This window comes from Limtongia smithiae (assembly GCF_038497785.1).
Source record: "Limtongia smithiae strain NRRL Y-17922 unplaced genomic scaffold V1518scaffold_10, whole genome shotgun sequence".
NCBI lineage: Eukaryota > Fungi > Ascomycota > Lipomycetes > Lipomycetales > Lipomycetaceae > Limtongia > Limtongia smithiae.
The window spans coordinates 362,720-383,390 of record NW_027117631.1 but is presented as its reverse complement, the minus strand read 5'-3'; the positions used below and the strand labels follow the sequence as shown (position 1 = coordinate 383,390).

General features: G+C 52.4%; 6 protein-coding genes across 6 annotated transcripts; 2 read left to right on the top strand and 4 right to left on the bottom strand.

Annotated features, from left to right (window-relative positions):
- Nucleotides 1-25: 25 nt before the first annotated feature.
- V1518DRAFT_386358 (uncharacterized protein) lies at nucleotides 26-5,388 on the bottom strand. The gene is made up of 9 exons (XM_066901703.1): nucleotides 5,004-5,388; nucleotides 4,820-4,940; nucleotides 4,442-4,765; nucleotides 4,269-4,389; nucleotides 4,144-4,214; nucleotides 3,064-4,094; nucleotides 1,610-3,022; nucleotides 1,457-1,546; nucleotides 26-1,189 (listed from the first exon to the last, which is right to left on the bottom strand). The coding sequence occupies exons 1-9, from the start codon at nucleotides 5,224-5,226 to the stop codon at nucleotides 81-83; spliced, it is 4,503 nt and encodes a 1,500-aa protein (XP_066758195.1). The 5' UTR covers nucleotides 5,227-5,388; the 3' UTR covers nucleotides 26-80.
- Nucleotides 5,389-5,395: 7 nt separating this feature from the next.
- V1518DRAFT_420453 (mRNA capping enzyme-domain-containing protein) lies at nucleotides 5,396-7,323 on the top strand. Its single transcript, XM_066904997.1, has 4 exons — nucleotides 5,396-6,224; nucleotides 6,276-6,658; nucleotides 6,719-6,885; nucleotides 6,936-7,323. The coding sequence occupies exons 1-4, from the start codon at nucleotides 5,457-5,459 to the stop codon at nucleotides 6,974-6,976; spliced, it is 1,359 nt and encodes a 452-aa protein (XP_066758194.1). The 5' UTR covers nucleotides 5,396-5,456; the 3' UTR covers nucleotides 6,977-7,323.
- On the bottom strand, nucleotides 7,095-10,294 carry V1518DRAFT_420452 (TATA element modulatory factor 1 TATA binding-domain-containing protein). Its single transcript, XM_066904996.1, has 2 exons — nucleotides 8,642-10,294; nucleotides 7,095-8,592 (listed from the first exon to the last, which is right to left on the bottom strand). Exons 1-2 carry the CDS (start codon nucleotides 10,034-10,036, stop codon nucleotides 7,360-7,362), a joined length of 2,628 nt encoding a protein of 875 aa, XP_066758193.1. The 5' UTR covers nucleotides 10,037-10,294; the 3' UTR covers nucleotides 7,095-7,359.
- V1518DRAFT_434630 (P-loop containing nucleoside triphosphate hydrolase protein) lies at nucleotides 10,295-13,297 on the bottom strand. The gene is made up of 2 exons (XM_066906249.1): nucleotides 12,142-13,297; nucleotides 10,295-12,088 (listed from the first exon to the last, which is right to left on the bottom strand). Exons 1-2 carry the CDS (start codon nucleotides 12,795-12,797, stop codon nucleotides 10,660-10,662), a joined length of 2,085 nt encoding a protein of 694 aa, XP_066758192.1. The 5' UTR covers nucleotides 12,798-13,297; the 3' UTR covers nucleotides 10,295-10,659.
- A 1,423-nt stretch (nucleotides 13,298-14,720) lies between these two features.
- On the top strand, nucleotides 14,721-16,425 carry V1518DRAFT_420444 (argininosuccinate synthase). The gene is made up of 4 exons (XM_066904995.1): nucleotides 14,721-14,869; nucleotides 14,935-15,061; nucleotides 15,131-15,227; nucleotides 15,281-16,425. The coding sequence occupies exons 2-4, from the start codon at nucleotides 14,944-14,946 to the stop codon at nucleotides 16,305-16,307; spliced, it is 1,242 nt and encodes a 413-aa protein (XP_066758191.1). The 5' UTR covers nucleotides 14,721-14,869; nucleotides 14,935-14,943; the 3' UTR covers nucleotides 16,308-16,425.
- V1518DRAFT_442261 (Gryzun, putative trafficking through golgi-domain-containing protein) lies at nucleotides 16,305-20,563 on the bottom strand. Its single transcript, XM_066906436.1, has 5 exons — nucleotides 20,133-20,563; nucleotides 19,603-20,078; nucleotides 19,241-19,553; nucleotides 18,373-19,186; nucleotides 16,305-18,317 (listed from the first exon to the last, which is right to left on the bottom strand). Exons 1-5 carry the CDS (start codon nucleotides 20,403-20,405, stop codon nucleotides 16,474-16,476), a joined length of 3,720 nt encoding a protein of 1,239 aa, XP_066758190.1. The 5' UTR covers nucleotides 20,406-20,563; the 3' UTR covers nucleotides 16,305-16,473.
- Between the last annotated feature and the right edge of the window lie 108 nt (nucleotides 20,564-20,671).

Sequence of the window (20,671 nt, the reverse complement as noted above, 5' to 3'; positions counted from 1 at the left end):
TCCGCAAGGGCTTCGTCCAGGCGACTTCGTTGTATGACAATCCATTGACCCGACCTTATCCCAAACTCCGCCCTATAAGGCTATACATACACAATCGGCAATCCCAATAGCGGACTAAACATTGTCCGCATCCCCCGCGTCACACTCGTATCGGTTCGCTCCAGTAATTGTACTGGATCATTCGCAAACCGGCTCAACCACGCCTCCGGCGGCTCCTCGTCCACCAATACAGGTTCATACCGCATTGTTTTCACCGGCGTGAGTGTTCCTCCCTTGCCTTGGGCAACATCGACAATGGTCACTTTGTACACCTCCTTGCACAGCGACTTCTCCACGTCCCACATGGTCACCTCGTTCCCGTTCGCACAGGAGCCGCCCGCAATGTAGATATTCGTCGGCGGTGCGTTCGGCCGCGGGTGTACCGCGATCCGATATATTGGCGTGCTAGCCTGCATGCCCCAAGCCTTTAAGCGCACCTGGTACTTAATATTCCACACGTCGACAATGCCCCGCATCGTACCGACCGCGATCCACGAGCGCGTCCGGTCCACGCATAAACACGTCAGCGGGCCGTGATGCGCAGGGTTATGCAGTTCAAATACGCGCTCGCGCGCGCCTTCGCGTAGGTTGATCCCCAGTATTCGCGACGCGGAGGTCGCCACGATCAAGGTTGAGCGCGAGTCGATCTTGACGTGCTCTAGCCACACCGCGTACTCGCCTTCTGCCCCTCCGTTCTCAGGGCCTAAATGTAGCCCCCGCAGCTTTATCAGATCGCCGTATCGCGGTGGACCGATAGCTTGCCCCGTGGCCGAGGTCGGCATGTAGTACTCCACTAGCACGATGTGAATCGAACCGTCAGTCGCCCCGCTCGCGAAGCAGTGCGAATTCTCAATCATACATAGCGCGCGCACTTTGCTTCCTGCAGCATGATGATATGTTTGCCGCGCACGACTCGTGACCACCGCTTCCATCTGCATGATGTCCCACACCTTCACTGTACCATCATCCGCCGCAGTTGCGAAGAATGCACGATCCGGCGACACCACGACCCGATTCACCGTGGCGCCCGCGTGCTCACCAAACTGTGCGACCAACAACGTGTCCGCCTGCCGCGTCACCGTCGACGCGGTCCGGTTTGAGATGTTCTTCATCCCTCCGCTCGTCTCCGCTGGCATCAGCTCCGGGATATCTACCATCATCAGTCGCCTCGCCTCGCGTCCTCTGTGCAACTGATCGCGGTCTGTGTCAGTGCACCAGTAGCGGAAACAGTTGCGTCGTGTCCCAGTGAAGTTGTAGTTCCCGTTCATAAAACACATTCACCGTCGGGACGATCGCTCATGACGGGAGTAGTCATCCTCGGACACGCACTTCATATCCTCGTCACGTGCCCTCGTACAGTACCCTCTCCACCAGCCTATACTTAATGATTCTGGACAATCCTTTAACCACTAATAACTACCGTTAATGCGCTCGGAATACACAATATCCAACAGGTTCAGTATATACGGATCATCCCCCGTGTACGAGTGCTTCCTATACGCCTCCCCTTCGCCCGCCAACGTCTCCTCGTCCTCCCCACCATCATGCCCATTCTGTATTCTCGCTTTACTCGCCAACTCAGCGCGCGTAGCCGACGTCACAGCCATCGCCGCTGATGCCGGCAACGCGCCGTAGTTCTCGTTGCTGCTGCTGTCGCTCCCTTCAAGTGCACCGAATTGGCCGTATGCGGTAATCGAGCTCGCGCTCACATCTGGAGCAGCCTTGCCTGGTATTTCCTCCGGTTTGCTGCTCCCATTGATGGTGCTGGTGTTGTGAGTGCTGCTTTCCTTGTTGATGAATGCGGCGAAACTCGCACGCCGACGTAGCTCGTGGCGTGTAGTCGACCCGCGACGATCCCGCTGGTCGCGCTCGGCGACCGCAGAGTCGTCGTTATCATACGTCCGCTGCGTATCCGGCGCACTACCGCCATCGCTCGTCGTCGCAGTCGCCGAAGCCTGTGTATCATTCGTCGACACCCTTGTGGGTCCCGCCATGAAGACCGTTGATGCTGACGGCGGTATCGCGGGGCCGATAGCATGGACGGGCGCCATCGTGCGCGGCGAGCCTTGAACTCCATTTAACCAGTACGGTGGCACCATAAGCGGCGCATTCGACGTGCGCAGTGGCCGTCCAATCGTCTTTGTAACCTTCTCGAGCCGCGCATGCGTCGCGCCATTTTGTCGCAACGAATCAGTTCGTGCTGGGCGCAATGGAACAGACTTGCGCTGTGGCTCTTCGAAGAAGTATGTGGCAACCGTCACGCCTAGTGGGACGACTTTGATCACCGAATCGAGCTCTGGGTTGTCTGATTGTTGTTGTTGCTGCGGGGCACCGCCGCGTCTGTTCGAGTTGATCTTGTTGTTGCTCGCGCTTGCCTTCGCAATTCGCCAAATATGTTCCCGCAGAGCACCAAGCTTCCACAGATCCGCTGGTCTAAACCCCAGGTCCGCTAGCTTCTTCAACCAATCCTGGTCCTCTGGGGTCCGCACAAAATTTTCGGCATATTCCGCGTCCTCAGACGCCGGCTTCGTCATCGACAAGTTATGCAACGACGCCATTATGGAGTACGTGCGGTCAAACAACGGCATGATGTCTGACATCCGTTGCTCTCGCGCCGGCTGCCAGAAATTCGAATCCTTCGACTCCGACGCCCACTTCACCACTTCGTTGTACACGCCCCTGCTCAGCGGCTCGCGCGCGAAGTCCATCATCATGACTTCTGAGTACTCTAGGATATCGCACTTCAAAAATGGTCGCACAATAGGACGCACCACGCTGAAGATATCGGCGGGAGACAAAAACCGCGCCGACGCGGAGATGAAGGAAAATACGCCTTGCCGGATCCACAGATTCGGATGCATCGAGAACCGGATCGTGATTTTGATCAGGTCCCAAAGATTTGGCCGTTTGATCAGACCGAGCTCTGCTAGACTTGTGAACGCAAAGAGCACCTTTTCGATCACGAATTCCTCAGTATCTGTAACTCATTAGCTTGATTCAATCTCGTTCAACCGCACTTCTTACCAGCTAGAGCTTGCACCATCAGAGGCATAATATATTCCTCGAAGCTATTGCCCCCCACAAACGTGGCGAGCCCGATAATTCCGTCAAAAAAAGCACCACGTAGCAACGCGTCCTTGTCGTTCAGATACGTAATAAGATGGCTTAGAATGACGTCATTCGTCTTCTGCGTCCCGAAAAAGGCGCACAGCGGCGATATCGACCGCAGCAGCGACCGCTTTACCGCAGGACTAGAATCGCGGAGTAGAAACACCGCGTGATCTTGAAACGACTCAACCAATTCTTTGCGGAACTTTTTGAACGTAGGCCACCAGTCTTCGTCGCGGGCCATGAGAACCATGTCGAGATACTTTAGCGAGGTCTCGGCTAGTGTCGCGATCAACGCAGCGTAATTCGCGCGGACATATTCGTCTTTGCTCATGATTATCCGCTGCAGTCGTGGCAGGATGTACTCCAGAAAGATGTTCTCGTTGACAGGGCTGATCGTAGTCACAAGTGAGAGCAGCTGAGTCATCGATCTTAGCGCGGCAACTTGCACCCCAATAACCTCGTCGGAGAGAAGTACAACAAGATACGGAAGACACCGATCTAGTTTGGCATCATCCGGTAGCTGCTCGCCTATCGCGAGAATCAAATCACACGCACACATCCTCTTCGGCGCACTGACTGTGTTCCGCACCGCGGAGGCGATGATCGACAAAAAAATCAACGCGCCGCAATCCTCCGGCGGCTTACGTGACGCGACCTCCATCCGTGTATGGTAATGCGGAATATCAAGATACACCGGGATCGCTTCTTTGCCTAGGGCAACGTCGGCGTGCTTGTTACTGTTCGCCACGATTTGCTGCGTGTCGAATTTGAGGAAAAACGCAATTTTGTCGAAATCCATGTAGATCTGTTCTATCCGTCTATCCGATTCGAGCCATTGCTGCTTCTCCGACCGCACCCCGAATGTGACCACGCTGGGTTCTGTGATGTTTTGTACGTACTCGTGCAAGAAGCTGTAGAAGTACGCCGGGAAGACTTTGTCCTTCCTGTTCAAATTAGCCATCTGCCTTCGACGTAGGAATTGCTTTCACGGACCATTCTTCGAGGTAGACATCTGCGGTATGCCGATCATTCGGTTCAAGGCTGATCATATGTTTCACGAGTGACTAGGACCATTAGCCAATGCCATAGCAATGGACTGCACTGCAAATGATACATACTCGAACGTCCTCGTCGTCTATCTTAGACAGCTCTGGTGTATACAATCCCTTGCGGAAGCCGAATAGTTGCGACAGCGTGAATATTGGCGCACCCTCGAGGAAGAGTTCCGCGATCACGCATCTAACCGCTGTTAGGATTCCTCGCAGCACAATATCTACCCGCAGAAACTCACCCAAGACTGAAAATATCCATCTTGTCAGTCAGCTTTCCCCTCTTCCGCTCTCCTCGCCTGTAAAACCGCTCCGGCGCAATGTAGCACAATCGCCTCTGGGAGGTATCAAAGAAGAACGAGAAATCAGATGGGTCGTCTTCGGGCAGAAATGTGGGCTTGAACGAGGCGAAGTCGGTGAGGTACACCCAGTTCCAGGATGTCACGACGATGTTCTCGGTCTTGATGTCGCCGTGATGAATCCCCGCGCGATGGCACTTTGCGAGGCCTGTGAGTAGTTGGAACGCGATCCATCGTTTCTCGATATTTTCGAGAAATGGACGTATGCTGCGGATTAGGTATTAGCATTGCATATCTTGAGCAATCGCTGGGGGTACGTACCTGACGCGATCGTATAGTATGCTACCGAAATACTGTCGCACGAGGTATCCCGCTCGCTCGGTCTCCACGATTCTGCTGTACGGCAGCGCATGTGATATGTCGTTCAGAATTCTTAATTCGTCTATACACACGCATACATATTAGCGACATCCCCGTCCGTGATTCTCTGGTTCGCACAGTGTACCTTTCAACCCACGCTGATACGTCCGCAGCGATAGATTCGCCAGCGGCTTTATAAAAATCTTGACAATCACCAGCCCGTCTTTGTGCCGTCCACGCACGGTCTTCATGAATCGCGCAGATCCGCACGTCTTGTCATACTGGATATTGCCCAGTTCGTCGACATACGAGTCGATGCCGACTGCCGGGGCCGCGGTCGGCGAGGCCTGGGAAATCTGATTACCCATCTCGGTGCATGCGCGGTGGAAATGCTGCGCCCATGCAGTGAGTGATGGATCTTGCAAGAGCTAGGAAGAAAGACTTGCGCGTGGGGAGGTTGGAGACAGCGGGTGTAGGAGATGATGGACCAGATAAGATGAACGGTTGGGACTTTGGCCTCCACTCTCAACTTCGTCTTCCTCTTCACTGCCTGTGCTCCTTTTTACACTCTTTGATTCAACTAGAGAAACCGACCAGAATGACTGACAACCAGTCTGACAACGACGTAGCGGCCGCCGCGCTCATGGCGTTGTCAGGTGGACCGCTCCTCGTCCACGACAGTCCTCCACAACCCGCATCAACACCGGAACTGATCACCAACAATCGCTCCTCAGCGGAACATGTGCCGACGCCAAAGCGCCTTAAAACCCAATCCGAAGAACCGAGTTCTAGCAGCAACACTCATGATATCAATCCGTCGACAAGCAATCCTATGTTCTCGGCGTCGACCCCCGCCGCGGCGCCAAAGAGTGAAGAGCCCGTCGAACCCAAATCGCCACCACCATCACCTCCGCGCAAGCTTAAGCGACCGTCCGCCTCGGCGCGAAGGAATAACGACAGTCGACAGGCCGACGCCGCGAAGCGGCGGATGATCGAGGAACACGAATCAAAGCGCGTGCAGCATGAGCTGTCCAAGAGAACATCCGACGCAGTCGTGCGGCAACACTACAATGCGCGCCCGGATCAGGGTGTCGCGATCCGTCAGAACTCTCCAATTATCCAGCTCAAAAACTACAATAATTTTATTAAGTCCGTTATCATCAAGCGGTTTGCGACCAGAGACGATATCGTACTCGACATGGGCTGTGGTAAAGGCGGCGACTTGCTCAAGTGGGATATCGCGGGGATCAAGGGCTACATTGGCATTGATATCGCAGACGTCAGTATACAGCAGGCGCAAGACCGTGCTCACAAGATGCGCCGACGAAAGTTCTGGGTCGAATTTTTCACCGGCGATGCATTTGGCGTGAGTCACCGAACCATCGATTAATTGAAGCTGTGCTAATTCTCCCTCTAGAGGTCACTAGACTCCCAACTACCGCGGGAAATGATGCGCGCTGTTTTCCCCGTTGACATAGTTACCATGCAATTCTGTCTGCACTACGCATTTGAGTCGGAAGCTAAAGCGCGACAAATGCTTGAAAATGTGTCACACTCGCTTCGTCGCGGTGGAAAATTCATCGGCACTATTCCATCATCTGACGCACTGGCCGAATACATTAGAAAGTTGCCAAAAGACGAAAAAGAGTGGGGTAATTCAGTTTACAGTATCCGGTTCTTCAACGACCCCCCACGAGACGGAGTCTTTAGACCGCCGTTTGGACATCGTTATTCGTTCTTTCTGCAAGATGCAGTAGAGGATGTGCCTGAATACGTCGTTCCGTTTGAAATTTTCCGAGCGTGAGTCAACAGTCTTGACCTTCAAGTTGGTCGCCGTATCTAGCATCTAACCCCCTCAAGGCTAGCTGAAGATTACAAACTCGAGCTGGTTTACCGAAAAAGTTTCCACCAAGTTTTCGACGATGAGACTGGCGAGAACCCAGAGCTCTTTGAGATCTGCAAACGCATGAACGTCACGAAATCCGACGGGAGCTACGGCATCGAGGGCGACCAGCGGGAAGCTTCAGGTGAGCCTACAAGACTCTGTTTGGTGACAAGCATTTAACCACAATGACAGGTTTGTATCTCGCCTTTGCGTTTGAGAAGTTGGCTGGCTGAGTACGGTCTTCCCTATCCATGTACATACTGCACGAGAACGACTCTACTCAAAAATTAAGCCACCAACAAGCCAACGTGAGCTGGCAAGTGCAGGATCGTTCCAAATAATCAAATAATACCACGGTAGAGATAATGCATTATACAATACGTTCAAGTCATATCTGGCCATCGATAACGACATATTTGTTGGAAAACGCGTTATCCAACAGCACCCCTGAATCACCAAAGCATTACACGCGTTGAGCGCACGAAAGAGTAATATGCAGAAGATATGTTCAACAACAAGAAACTCATAATAGTTACATATGAAAAAAATGATCAAAGAGAATGCAGTGAAATTAAGTAATCAAAAATTTTAATGAGATGCGAGTCATGCGGTAGGTTTACTTCTCGTTGATCTTTTCAATGAGCTCCTGTATCTGCTGTCTGTACATCTGCTTCAAGTCCTGTACATCGTCCTGTAGCTCATTGACGCGCTCGGTCTTTTCACCGAGTAGTTCCAGAGTCGTCTGTTCTCGGACGCGCATCTCCTCGATCTGCTTCTTGAGCTCTGTGGATTCCGAGTCAACGTCGCGCTTGTTCTTGACTTCGCGCAAGAGCTCGACGATTTCCTCCCGGGCTTGGTCGCGGTCGCGTGAGAGGATAGCGAGTTCCTCCTTCGCGGACGCAAGTTCAGAAGACAATCGTCTAATCACACTGCTCATCCTTTCCGACGATGACGCGCCGCCGCCGACAGCTGTCGACGCGTTTGAGCTGATCTCGTCACCGCCATTACTGCCACCAGCCAACGAACCCGTGTCTATAAGCCCTCCCGTAAACGACGCGCTACTCATATTGATCTGCTGTGGATAGACTTGTGCCTCCGCCTCCGGTAGCGGCAGCGATATCACGGAAGGATTCAAAGACGGCGACAGCGGGGTTGAGGCGCCGCTGCTGGTACTAATCTTGTGGTGCCGAGGATTCCGTCTGTGTTGGATCGACTTCGCAACAGTGCTGCCTCCAGTGCCATTGGAGCTGACGTGGCTCTCCTGGCTGTAGGACGAAGATCTGCTCACGGTGCGAGTGAATCCTGCAAAGACATCGAAAGCGCCTCCGCGCTTGGTGAACACCGGTGAAGCTGGCGCCGCTGGAGATCTGATTTGCGAGAGTGTATCTTCTCGTCTCACTCTTTCTTCTTCCTGAAACCGTTGCTCGAGATCCACTTTCTCTTTCTCAAGATCTGTCATAGCCGCCGTAAATCGAGCAGAATCGTCATCAATCCGCTTACGCAACGAGGCGACGAGCTCTACCTGCAGCTGTAGCTCTGCCTCAACCTCGTCGATCCGCGACCGGCTCGTTTCAAGCTCCTGCTCGAGGTTGCGAACGCGCACGACTTCGTCGTGAGCCTTGCGCCTCAGAGTGGTTTCGCGCTTGACGCGCTCTTCGATATCGCGCTCGAGACCGCTGATACGAGTTAGCAGTGTTGTTTCGATGCCCTGCCAGTTCTCTGTTGCGACGGCATATTGGGATTGTAATGTTTCAACTTGTCGAAGCATCTTGGCTTGCGAGTCTCCCGTAGCACCGGCAGAGAGTTCTTCGGTTTGGATACGCAAGTTCTCAAGTTTGCGTTCAAGACCCTATAAGCATTAGTAAATCACCAAATACCACTGGAGAGAGAGGACATGCCGAGATTTCGTCCAAAAGATCATGCTCGCGCGACTTAAATCGATCCGCATCTCTGTCGAGCTTTGATCTAAGATTGAATTGCTCATGCGAGAACTTCTCCCGGTCCATGGCCTGCTCGGCACGCAGTGCATCAAGTTGTTGCTCAAGATCATTCGCCCGCGCCTTCTCTTTCTCAAATGCTTCGTCCTGCGCCTTCAAGATAGCTTGTTCCGCAAGCGCGTTCGCCCTTGCAACATCTTCCCGAAGTTGCGCATTCGTCGCCTTCAGCGAATCTCGTTCGCGTCGAACTAGCTCTGCATCGGCTTCTATTTTTGCGAGAGATTTTACCCGTTCCATGGCTTTCTTCTCGCTCTCTGCCGCTTTCCGCATCTTCTCCCGCAGATCAGCAGCTTCCTTTTCGGCACGCTCCTGTTTCTTCCGAGCGTCCTGCACAGTCTTGTCGTTTTCCCGTTCGGCGGCGCGGAGCCTTTTGATTGTCGTCATACTCTTGAGCTCCAACTTCGACAAGCTCTCGCCTTCTTGAATGAGCAGCGCGATTTTCTCATCTCGCTCTGTGATGCGCTTGTCCACGTTGTTGCTTAGCTTTTGGGTGCTGTAATCCAGGAGCTGATTGGAGAGGTATTTGACCTTTTCTTCGAGAAGATTAATGCGGTCAAGAGATGAATGATAATCTTGGTGTCGCTGTGACAGATCTGCTTGCAGAGATTGGATTTGTAGATCAGCAGCCGATTCGATAGAGGTTCGTTCACTTGGCGGAACAGATGCATCAACCACGACAGCCTCGGCAGATTCTTGAGCCTTCACAACGTTGATCTTTGGCGGTAACACATTTTCCAGTTCTCGCTCAACTTCGACAGACAGACGCGTCCGCGGCTCGTCGTTCGAGAGCCGCGGACTTTGTTCGAATTCTGACGAGCGCGGCTGTGCCGCGGGTAGAGGCACGCTTCCAGGCCGCGATGGAGGCGTGGACGACAGCTTCTGCGCCTGCATCGCAAGCGCAAGACGCTGCTGCATCGAGATGCGCTGCCCTGAGCGATCGACGGCGGGTATCGTTGGCACAAGATTTTGCGCGTCCGTCGCGAGCGCCGGATCGAGCACCTTGTCGAGGCGCTGCTCGACGGTGGAGACAGCACGTTTGATAAAAGAGCCCCATTGTAGTGCTTGCGGTGGCGACTGCGACAGGAATCCATCGACGGTGGCTGTTTGTTGCTGTGATGGTTGGGCGGTGCTGTCGGCGGGTACCTCCGCGCTCGGCGGCGGCGGCGCATCAGTCTGCCGCGGAGAGACTAATTGCGGGTCGTCGGGCGGTGCTACGACGACGGGGGCAGGCACAGGACTTGGCAGAGCGACGGCGACTGCGTCCATTACAGCGGTGCCGTCCGGCGGCGTAGCCATGCGGGGGGAGTGTGGACAGACGGCGTGCGGAGGATGACGGGAGACAGGTCAGACCGGCGCAGGACGCCAGACGCAGCTAAACGCTGTGAGGCTCAGGAGCGGTGGTCGGACTGCGGCGCAGAAAACCGAGCGGACGACAGCAGCTCAGAGACATGCGCGTCGGACGCGCAGGGCAGCGGAAGAGATTAAGGATGCGGTGGTATGAGTGGGGAGGGTCGTGAAGTTGAAGGCGGAGCGACGAGGTCTCCCCTTCTATGAAGTGGAAAGGATGAAACCTGCAAAAGCGCTACTGCTTCGTCGAGCGCCCACTCAACGCGCCGGACAGCAGTGTCGCGTGCGCGGGCCCACGCCGCTTGCGCGTCCATCACAAGTCCGAACATCGCCCGTGAACCCCAGTTCCTACAGTACTATCCCTTTTCCGGATGCCCGCGCCCTCCTCACCGTGCTGCTGTCGCGCTGCGGCGAAGAAGGCCGGTAGAATACTCCATGGAAGCGTACGGCCGCGAACCATAACTTCACCTAACCCAATGCCGTCCCGCTCTCTTCCTCCCCCGACTTGACTCAACCAGACTCGACTCAGCTCGCATGACCGCTATATGTTCCGCGTAGCATCCATTATTACTTCATCCCTGCAAGAACGAGCCTATGTCAGCGTCGTTGTGCAGCGCTTGCTTCACGTCCGCCTCGCTGATTGTCAACCTGATCTTGCGGTTCCGCTCGCCCCGGCCGCCTTGCTGAAACAGGATCCCGGTTTCTACCAGCTCCTGAACTGCCTGCAAAAAACCCCTTGCCTTGTACACTTCGCCATCACCCATCCGGCTAGCCGTCCCGAGGAAGACTGCATCCGGTGCGTATGTCTTGGAGGCCGATGACGCGTAATGCTCGCCGGTGTTACTGTCTTCGCCTGTCATGTTTGCACCAAACAACTCTGCTTCATACCCAGCCAGTTTACCAAACTTTCGAAGCTTGAGGTTGATGATGTCTAAGACAGATTCGAGCGAGTTCTCCGCCACGCCGCTTATCCGGACTTGCTGGAGCAATGCGACCAGTACCATTTTACACACCAGTGATAGTGTCGGCAAGAACTGAAACACAGGCGAACTCGTAGACTCATTGATCGCCCTCCGGATATGCTGAATTGTCACCTGCTGGACTATCTCCTCTCCATTCCCGCCTACACGACCGCTTCGCGTTGCAGAGCCCAAAGGAGTATCAGTACGCGCCTCTTGCTCTGCGATTTCCGTCGCGCGACGGCATATATCAAGCGCTCTGCGCGCGTCGCCTGTAACACTAGCCACCTTGCGACTTGCAAATTCAACTGCCTCCGGAAGCACAATACTGCCAGGGATATGCTTAAGTCGGTCTTCAATAATAATCTGCAGCTGTTGATGTGTATACCCAGCGAATTGAATACGAGCCAAACCCAGACGACTAGAGATCTTATTGGACAGTGTGCGCTCCGGTAAGTCCATGATATTCGCAACTGCTACCACGATCAACTTCGAGTCCGGTAAACTCGGCCAATTGAAGAAATTGTACATGACGTCCTGAGATTTCGTGACCAACTGATCCAGCTCGTCCATCAAAACCACAACAGGCTTTGTAATGAGCTTGGGGTTATTGAACTCGTTGTCCAGAAACCGCAGCGCGTGCGCTGCCGCAACACGCTGATTCGATATCACTTGCCATAGCTGTTCATAGGCATGGATAGGCTGAACAATCTTCATGCCATTAATCTCTGCAAACAAGAAATCGTTGTGCGCTTTGAGATACCGAACAACAGAGCGCACGGTCGCGGTTTTGCCGGTTCCCGGAGTACCGCTCACGTAGATACACGTCCCCGTCTCGGACACAATGGCACTTTCCAGCGCCCCGTATATTTCCTCAAACTCATGCTCACGACATGGAAGCGCTTGCGGCGCGTTTGCAGCGTGGAGTCGCGATCGTGCTGTTTGATGCGGACTTGCTTTGTTGCCCTTTGTAGGCGTCGTCAAAAGTCGACTTGGAAGAGGCGTGAAATTGAGCGTCGACCTTTGCGTAACTGGAGTTGTCCTATTTCGGTTAGTATCAACCAGTTTCCTATCATTTCACCCAGCTTCACATACCGCTTCGCAAACAATTGAGACGAAATAGACTTCGTCGGCGTCTGTAGCTGATTCTCAATTTGATCCCGTTTCATAGATGTGCTTGAAGGAGTAGCAGATTTCGTCACTCGCGGTGTACGCTTTGTCGGCGTCTCAACCGCAGTCCGCGTAGTACTTGTCCGTCTAGGCGTCGTCACTCGCGGCGGCTTACTTTTAGCTGGCGTAGCCACCTTGGTAGGAGTCTTTGCCACCGCCGGCTTCGCAGTATTCGTTCGTCGTGGAGTCGTAGCTCTCGGCGTAGACTTCTTCGTGGGCGTCACCGGTCCAGGCTTTGGTGCTGCTGGCGCCGCTATCTTCTGCAGTGTAGTGGCCTTCGATGTCGGCGTCTGTACCGGCGGTCTCACCACGATAGACGCCTGTCGTGGGGCCGGTGTCCGCGTACTCTCCCCGCGCGTCGGCGTCGTTTCAGCCTTTACCACCGGCGTCGTCGCCCTCGTCGCTCTCGGCGTCGGCGTGCTCGCTTGCGCTGTAGCAAGAGTCTGCCTCGTCGGCGTGTCAGGATGAGTCGAGCTCAATCGCTGCGACTTTCGCGGCGCTTCGACAACAATGGTATCAAGTATCGAACTGGCCGGCTCTATCTCTTTCCGCTTCCGCGCACTCTTGCGTGGGGTCGACATAACAGCGGATCGTTTGGGGTGCGGTGGATAGGAAGAGAACGCGCGAGTTGCAGCTACGCGTTAAGTTCGCGTTTTAACTTTCAATGTGTTCCCACTTCGAGCAGCAACGCGACAACACTCAGTATTTTCAACACGGGCTGCAATGTCGATTCCAGTTCTCAGTGGTCATTTACTGAGCAACTGCGTTTCTAGACTGGACTGATTTTTATGCTCTGTTCATGATATCTACACTACTGGTAGTTGTAACCTATGGTGCTTGCACAAAACCATTGCTGAGATCACGGTACCCTGAAAGCAAAACTTTGTCCAGCTCTTCTCCGGTTCAGAAAAACTAAGAAGAGCCGAGATATTTCGCAACTACTGGGCTATCGCAAGCAAAAAGCACCTTAAGCTTACAACAATCAAACAAGCAAAAGCCAAAAGAAATTGGACAGGTCCGGAATCGAACCGGAGACCTCTCGCATGCGAAGCGAGCGCGATAACCAACTACACTACATGCCCTATTCATGCTTTTGAATGCCAGAAAACCACCCAGCAGAAAAATGACTTGACCTCACAAGAGTCAAAAAAAACTGGACAAGTCCGGAATCGAACCGGAGACCTCTCGCATGCGAAGCGAGCGCGATAACCAACTACACTACATGCCCATTCCATGGCATTACGTAAATTAGGGTAATACAGTTCGCTCAGACAGTATCACGTGACTAAATTTCTGTATTAGTTGGCTGTGCTACTGTGCTACTATGTGCGATGAGATATACTGTAATCTAACCGGGATATCAGAATCTTCTTGCTTAGATTTAATTTTATGCCTCCCTATGCGTTGTTTACGGACCGAGATCATTCACAGAGTGGTTGCGTATGATGCTCATCTATCTTTGGCATTCACGCTCCCCTCTAAGATCTTCTCGTTCCGCAGGCCCTTCCCTCTTCGAATCGCATTGCGGACCCAATTATCGGGGCAGTCTCATCGTCTCAACTAATGAGGAGGCGCCAAAGTCTGCTATTCAGCGTTTCCAGCTTTCCCGTTTGTCGGTTATATCATCTGTGCGATACTCCCAAGAACAGATCTAACCTGTTGTTGCTCGCTTGGGCACCGTTGTCTCGTTCCCCCTCTCGAAAGTGAATCTTGAACCAACGGCTCAGACTGGAGTCGGTGTCTACTTTATGGATATTAAGCCTTCGAAACTTGATATCGGCTCCCCAGGAACATTACGACTCTAAGTTTACGCATATGATACGTCCATTTGTCTCTGCGCGTGCTTCCCAGCACCCTAATGGTCGCATACCGACTTTCTGCTGTCAGTGTCATTGAAAACTACATTACCGCGCTGCGTGTCCAACTGTGTATCCGTGCCCTTTGTGCCTTAAAAGATAGGGTAGAATACTATTTCCCAATTGCAAAGGTGGTTCCCAAGCTCACATTACTGCCTCTGCATCGGCTAGTCAAATTCAGTTGACGAGCAGCTTGCGACTGCTGCTACTCGGTCCGAAGCGCATGCTGTCAACCAGACCAGCGGCATCGCTCAGCTCTGAACTTGAAACGGCAATTGCTGATGCAGACCGCAGGCAGAAAGGTGATCTAGACAGCCCTTGTGTTCGAACAGTGACGAAGCAAATGGGGCCATCAGCACTACGTCCGCAACTGGCCATGAAGACGCATTGGTGAATTTGTCGCTTCGCGCCCTGTTACCCTTCTCGACCCCGAGCGCCGCGAACCCAACCTCTTCACCAACAGCTTACAAAAACGAATTTTGATCTGCTAGAATATCTCATAATGACCTATAACTAGACACTCCTTGCGCTTTACTTTGCTGGCCAGGACCGCCGGGATCTTTCGAATCAAGGCCAAATCCGCCTGCCTGGCCCCAAATTCAGGGGCCTGCAATCAGGTCCGCCAGTGCAATGACCTGCGGTTAGGGCAACCGTGCGTGAAACCTTAAAAGTATGGGCGATTTTGAGTCACGCTTAGAAAAAATTCCGGGACTTTTGTACTCGGCGTTCCCCTCTAGTTCTTTTTTCTCGACGATATATCTGACGTTACCACTTTTTGGTCCCCGATATCGAATTCAGTAAGACGCCATTTTGAGGGAATTCATGTGACGATAGAGTGCTGACAGTTGACTCCGTTGCGCAGATCTACAACATGAGCAAAGGAAAAGTCTGTCTCGCATACTCTGGCGGTCTTGATACCTCGGTGATTCTCGCGTGGCTCCTTGAGCAGGGCTACGAGGTCATTGCTTTCATGGCCAACATTGGTCAGGGTACGTGGTTCTACTTAGTGCGGTAAAGAAGGTCGAGCGCTTCGGAGTGCCTAACAATGGGTCATGCAGAGGAGGACTTCGAGGCTGCTCGGGCAAAGGCCCTCAAGGTTGGCGCTAGCAAATACGTTCTCGTAGATGTTCGTCGTGAATTCGTCGAGGAGCTCTGGTGTGTTGCGATATTTTCTCGCCCTGATTTGGACTGGTGCTAACGCTGTACAGCTTCCCCGCTATCCAGACCAACGCGATCTACGAGAACGTCTACCTTCTCGGAACCTCGCTTGCGCGCCCCGTGATCGCGCGTGCCCAGATCAAGGTCGCCCAGGAGGAGGGCTGCTTCGCTGTCAGCCACGGCTGCACCGGCAAGGGGAACGACCAGGTCCGCTTCGAGCTGTCCTTCTACGCGCTCCAGCCGACAATTAAGTGCATTACCCCATGGCGTCTCCCTGAGTTCTTTAACCGCTTCGCTGGCCGCTCTGCGCTACTCGCCTATGCTGAGGAGAAGGGCATCCCGGTCCAGCAGACCGCTGCAAAGCCGTGGAGTACCGATGAGAACCTGGCGCACATCTCGTTCGAGGCTGGTATCCTCGAGGACCCCGACTGCACCCCGCCAAAGGACATGTGGAAGCTCACTGTCGATCCGATGGACGCTCCCGATGTTCCTGAGAAGTTCACAATTCACTACGAGAAAGGTCTCCCAGTCAAGTTGGAGTACGAGGACGGTAAGGTTGCCACTGACCCTGTCGATGTGTTCCTGACTGCGAACACTATCGCTCGCCGCAACGGTGTCGGCAGAATCGATATCGTCGAGAATCGTTTCATTGGTCTGAAGTCCCGCGGCTGTTACGAGACTCCCGGTCTGACCCTACTGCGATCAGCGCACGTCGATCTCGAGGGCCTCGTCCTCGACCGTGAGGTCCGCGCGCTCCGCGACCAGTTCGTCACAGTCACTTTCTCCCGCCAGCTCTACAATGGCATGTACTTTACCCCCGAGTGCGAGTACATCCGTAGCATGATCCCTCATTCCCAGAAAAACGTCAACGGCAAGGTCCGATGCGCCGTTTACAAGGGCAATTTCATCGCCCTCGGTCGCTCTTCCGACACCGAGAAGCTCTACGACGCCAGTGAGAGCTCCATGGACGAGATTGGCGACTTCCAGCCAACTGACGCATCCGGCTTCATCGCCGTCCAGGCTATCCGTCTCAAGAAGTACGGCCGTGCCAAGGCAGAGAAAGGCGAGGCTCTCTAAGCGTTCTCAATTCGTTGCGATTCCCTCGTTTCACAAACTCTGTGTACAGATTCTCTAGTCACTCTCTTATGTAGTTTTACCAAATGCAAGTACAATATACAGTAACATAGTCTTGTAACTTTTAAAACATATGTTTGAAGTCAATGTAGATTGACCATTACTTTCGCTACGAAGTGCCTGACGACATGTCAGACGAGATATTGACAAACACAGCGCCGGACTTGAAATCGATTCTGAACAGGTCGCTTGCGGGAAACACACTCAAGCTCTTTTTGAATATGGTGTCAAACACTCGCAACGAAGGAACGCGTTGCCAGCCAGATGTCACCCCGAGTGGCTTGAGATCAAAAGTCACTTGTCGTGACGTGTACGGCAGCACGCGAACGCCAAACTGCTTTGCTTGGTCGTAACCGAATAATGCTTGCCGCGATGTCTGCTGCTGTTGCTGCTGAGGCTGTTGTAATGACTGCGGTCCGCTGCCGACTCTATCGCGGCTGGCAGTTGGGTCTGCATCTTGAGATGGCATACCGAGCGACTGGTCTTTAGAGACAGATTGCTGTCGAAGTTGATGTCGTACTGGATACGATAGTGACATTTCCGTATTCAAATCCAGACTTACAGAAAAAGTCAAAAGGTGGCTGGTTGCATTCTCGATGTAGTACACTAGTTTGACGCTTTCTGATGACGAGGACTGGACATCGAGAAGTACTCGTGGCTCCAACAACGGGAACGTGAGCTTCAGCACCGGTAAATGGAAAATATTAGGCGTTTCAATGTCTGAGTTAGTTCGCTTCCACGTTATCGTCAGATTTGCGTCAGCCGTTCCTGTGCGCCGTTCAAGACTATCGTTGTTTGTGACGTCGTACACAAATTTCACCACATGAGAATCAGTCTCCACGGAGTCGGCTTTCATCCCCGATGACTTCTCGCTCAACTGCTTGCAATCGACACCGACGATGTTCGATATCACAAAGCTGTAATCCAGGATCTGTAAATGCGATATGTCAACAGCCTCGGTGGTAGCAGCCAAGCACCAACGCTTTGTGATTTGTGGGCTGTGTGACTTTAATTTCCCGATTATGAACGGACTCGGCCACAATTCCGGCTGTATTCTTGGTACCAAGTCGTATGAAATCTGGAAGGGATAGATGACTGGTAGATCAAAATTGTGTGTCTTGGTGACGGTGACCTCAACATCTGACTTCAACTTGTAGGTGACGACAACGTCGACGATCAGATCGCACATTTCTGACGGCATCCGTACAGAGAATTTGCATTCGACCGGCAGCGAGTTAGCCGGAATCGTTCCGAGTGAAAGTATGGTAGAGTCCTCCGATTCGCCGTCCCAGGTAGGCTTGATGCTCTTCTGACCTTCCACACTTTGTACTTTTACTGCGATATTAGCATCAATGTCCTCGGCTTCGTGACTGATAACGGTCAATGGGATGAACCAAGTTTCGCCGATATATCCAGTTCCCTTGACTGCACTCGAAATTTCAATGTGCGATGGCTTTGGCTTCACCTTCAGCACTCGGGACTCCTGTGATTCTGGCGCTACCAAGATCTGTGCATGCAACGCCCCATCCCGTTCCATAAACCACTTCGCAAGCGAGTCGGGAAAGTCACTGTTCTCGAGTTCCAAAGCAAGCTTAATAGCGAATTTCGGCTCAACAAATGAGATCACAACCGAAGACGCGACGATTGTTCCAACAATCTTCAGAACCTGACTCATTTGAAAGCTTTTGACTTCATCAGGATTAAACGATAAATTAGCAGTTCCGACAAGGAACTCGCCTTCGTCTTTAAGCTCAGTTTGGTTGATCCGTTCGGAGGTCTCAGAATCCGCATGTGAGATAATGATCGATTTCATTCCTTCGGCGAAATTAATTTGAATTGTAGATGCTGTGATCGGGCCAACTGTCTTTGCTTGCCGTGACTGTATTGTTAATTGCGCTTGTACTGTAGAGCCAACATGTATGCTAGGAGTCATGAATGCAAAATGGGCGTGAACTAGTTGCTGTTAGTCGCTGCCAAAACTAATTTAAAGAACTTACTGATAACATACTAAACGAATTGATATTTTCTGAGTCAATAATGAACTCGTTTGTATCGTCGTCCGTGTTGTCGCTCTCGACAAAGTCATCGAGAAAATTAGCAATCGGCTTTGCCCGCTCATTGCACGGCCAAAAATCTGCACAAAGATTCTCAAGCTGCAGTTTCACAGCTCTTCCCTTGTTGCGTACTTGCTTGGCCGAATAAATGGCATCATTCAGTATAGGCCCCAGGACAGAATACCACCTCTCCCGTCGATATTGGCCCTCAGCTAAGTGAAAATATTTCAATGCGTTTTCGTAATCCTTACTTTCAAAATGAGTCTGTGCGATGCGATATGCAAGATATGACTGCATGCGAATTTGCGATCCATCGCCCTTGTCGAATCTGGCAAATGCATTCTCATACAAAGTGAGAATAAGAGCCGAGTAGTCAAACTTCTCCTCCTGCTCTGGTGTTGGAGCCATATATGTGTCGAATGGTTGAGTAATAGGCTGGTCGGCTCTGGCTTTCCTGTCTAAAGTGGCTGCGGCAGCATTCATATATTGGTATCCGGAGTGATGTAATAGGTTGGACGACGGGAAATCCGGTCCAACAATGTTCCCTCCGACGACAGGGAAAGGTACTGACCTAGGGGAAATCTCGTTTGGTACTAAATCCAAGAGCTGTGCCAGAATTTGGTATTGTAGCGCTTTCCAGGCGTAGAAACTGTATGTGTTTTTGGACCCAAAGTGCTTTTCGACAAGAACGGCAACGCTTTCAATATGGACGTTAAAAACCTTTTGGGCCATAACGGTCTGATTGAGGTATAGGTTGCACTTCAAAATCTAAAATTATTGTTGTTAGTTTCAAGCCACACAATACGCAACTGCGTACCATACCTTGAACGCAACAGTGTCCAAAACTATCCTAATTTCGTTCCATCGTGCGCTGTTGACTTCAACTGCATCAAAAAGATCAATCAAAGCTTCATAGGCCAGTCCGTATAGCTTGATTGCCAGGTCTATGTCTTGGCGGTATTCTGCAAACACTGCCTGCTTGAACTCATAGCGGAGATTCCAGCCTTGTGGCGAGAGAGTATGATCTATGTCGGTGCTTGCCGGTAATGTACCATTGTGACCACGCTTTTTCCTCGCGTGCTTCAAAAGCGATGCATAAAAATCCAGCGCAGCTGGATATAGAGCTACCTTGGATCTGTTTGAGTTAGCATAATTTCGTTCATACAGCTTGCACCTCAACTTACTCTTTCGCAAAATGCTCTAGCTCAGCCGACGTCGATGGAGGAACAAAAAAAAGGCCAGTCTTGGCATCGAGACCAGTATTTTTGCGCAAGTAGGCGATTCGGTCGTTCAGATCAGTGCTCTGCAAGGTCGTCTTCCGGCTGACAATAACAGCTGCGAATTTAACATTGCGTTCCGCAAATTGCTTCTTTAAACTGGTAATCTCCTTAATAATTTCTGCGTCGCGCGTGGCTTTGGTCTGAGCATCTTCGGTTTCGGTGTCTAGTTCGTAAAAAGACAAGAATACTGCGGGCAAGTAATTGCGGTACTTGCGATGCCAAAATTGAGAGATGACTCCATCTGGATACAGAGGTGATTCTGGTGACAAAGGCGACAAGGGAGAGTAAAGAGGTGCCGATTTCGAAGAGGTGAGAGTCGTAAATGAAGATGCCGCCGTGGGAGACAGTGGTGAAGCCTTTTTTGTTGGAAGTTGGTAGTGCTGGAACTTGTCAGTACAATATCCACAACCATCTTCTTCTCAATTAAGTAATACCTTGCCAACGGCCAGCACACGGAATTCTGGCGCCGCTCGACCCTCCAGCCGAATTGCGCTAGGCTCCCAAATACGACCGCGCGAGTTGTCAGTGAATGCTCTAAGAAGTTCTGCAGCGAACGGAAACGCGGGCTCGGCGGAAGGAGTGTCGGCAGGAGACTCCGCAATCACCACATCAAGACTTAAAGGGCCTTGTTTCTCGGATCCGGTGAGGCCGCTGATGAGCATCAGCGGCAGGTTGTGGCATATGTACTCCACCGGATAGAGGTCCATGACTGCGAGTGCGGCATGCAGAGACGGAGGGCTGTGAGGTCGCAAAAGCAGAGGCCTGGAATTTGGCGACACGTAAAAATAGCCGGAATGCAAAAACCAGCCCGAAACTCCAGCTTCGCGTGACGATATCTCGAACGGCCGTAGGTTTCTGCTTCGTGGGGAAGAGCGAGTACTTTGAGAAGTGTCACGCAGCCGGGTAATGAGGAAATCCCAGCGCCTGTTCATCGTCGCCGTCCCGCCGCGTCTGCTTCTCCCTCCACACTCCG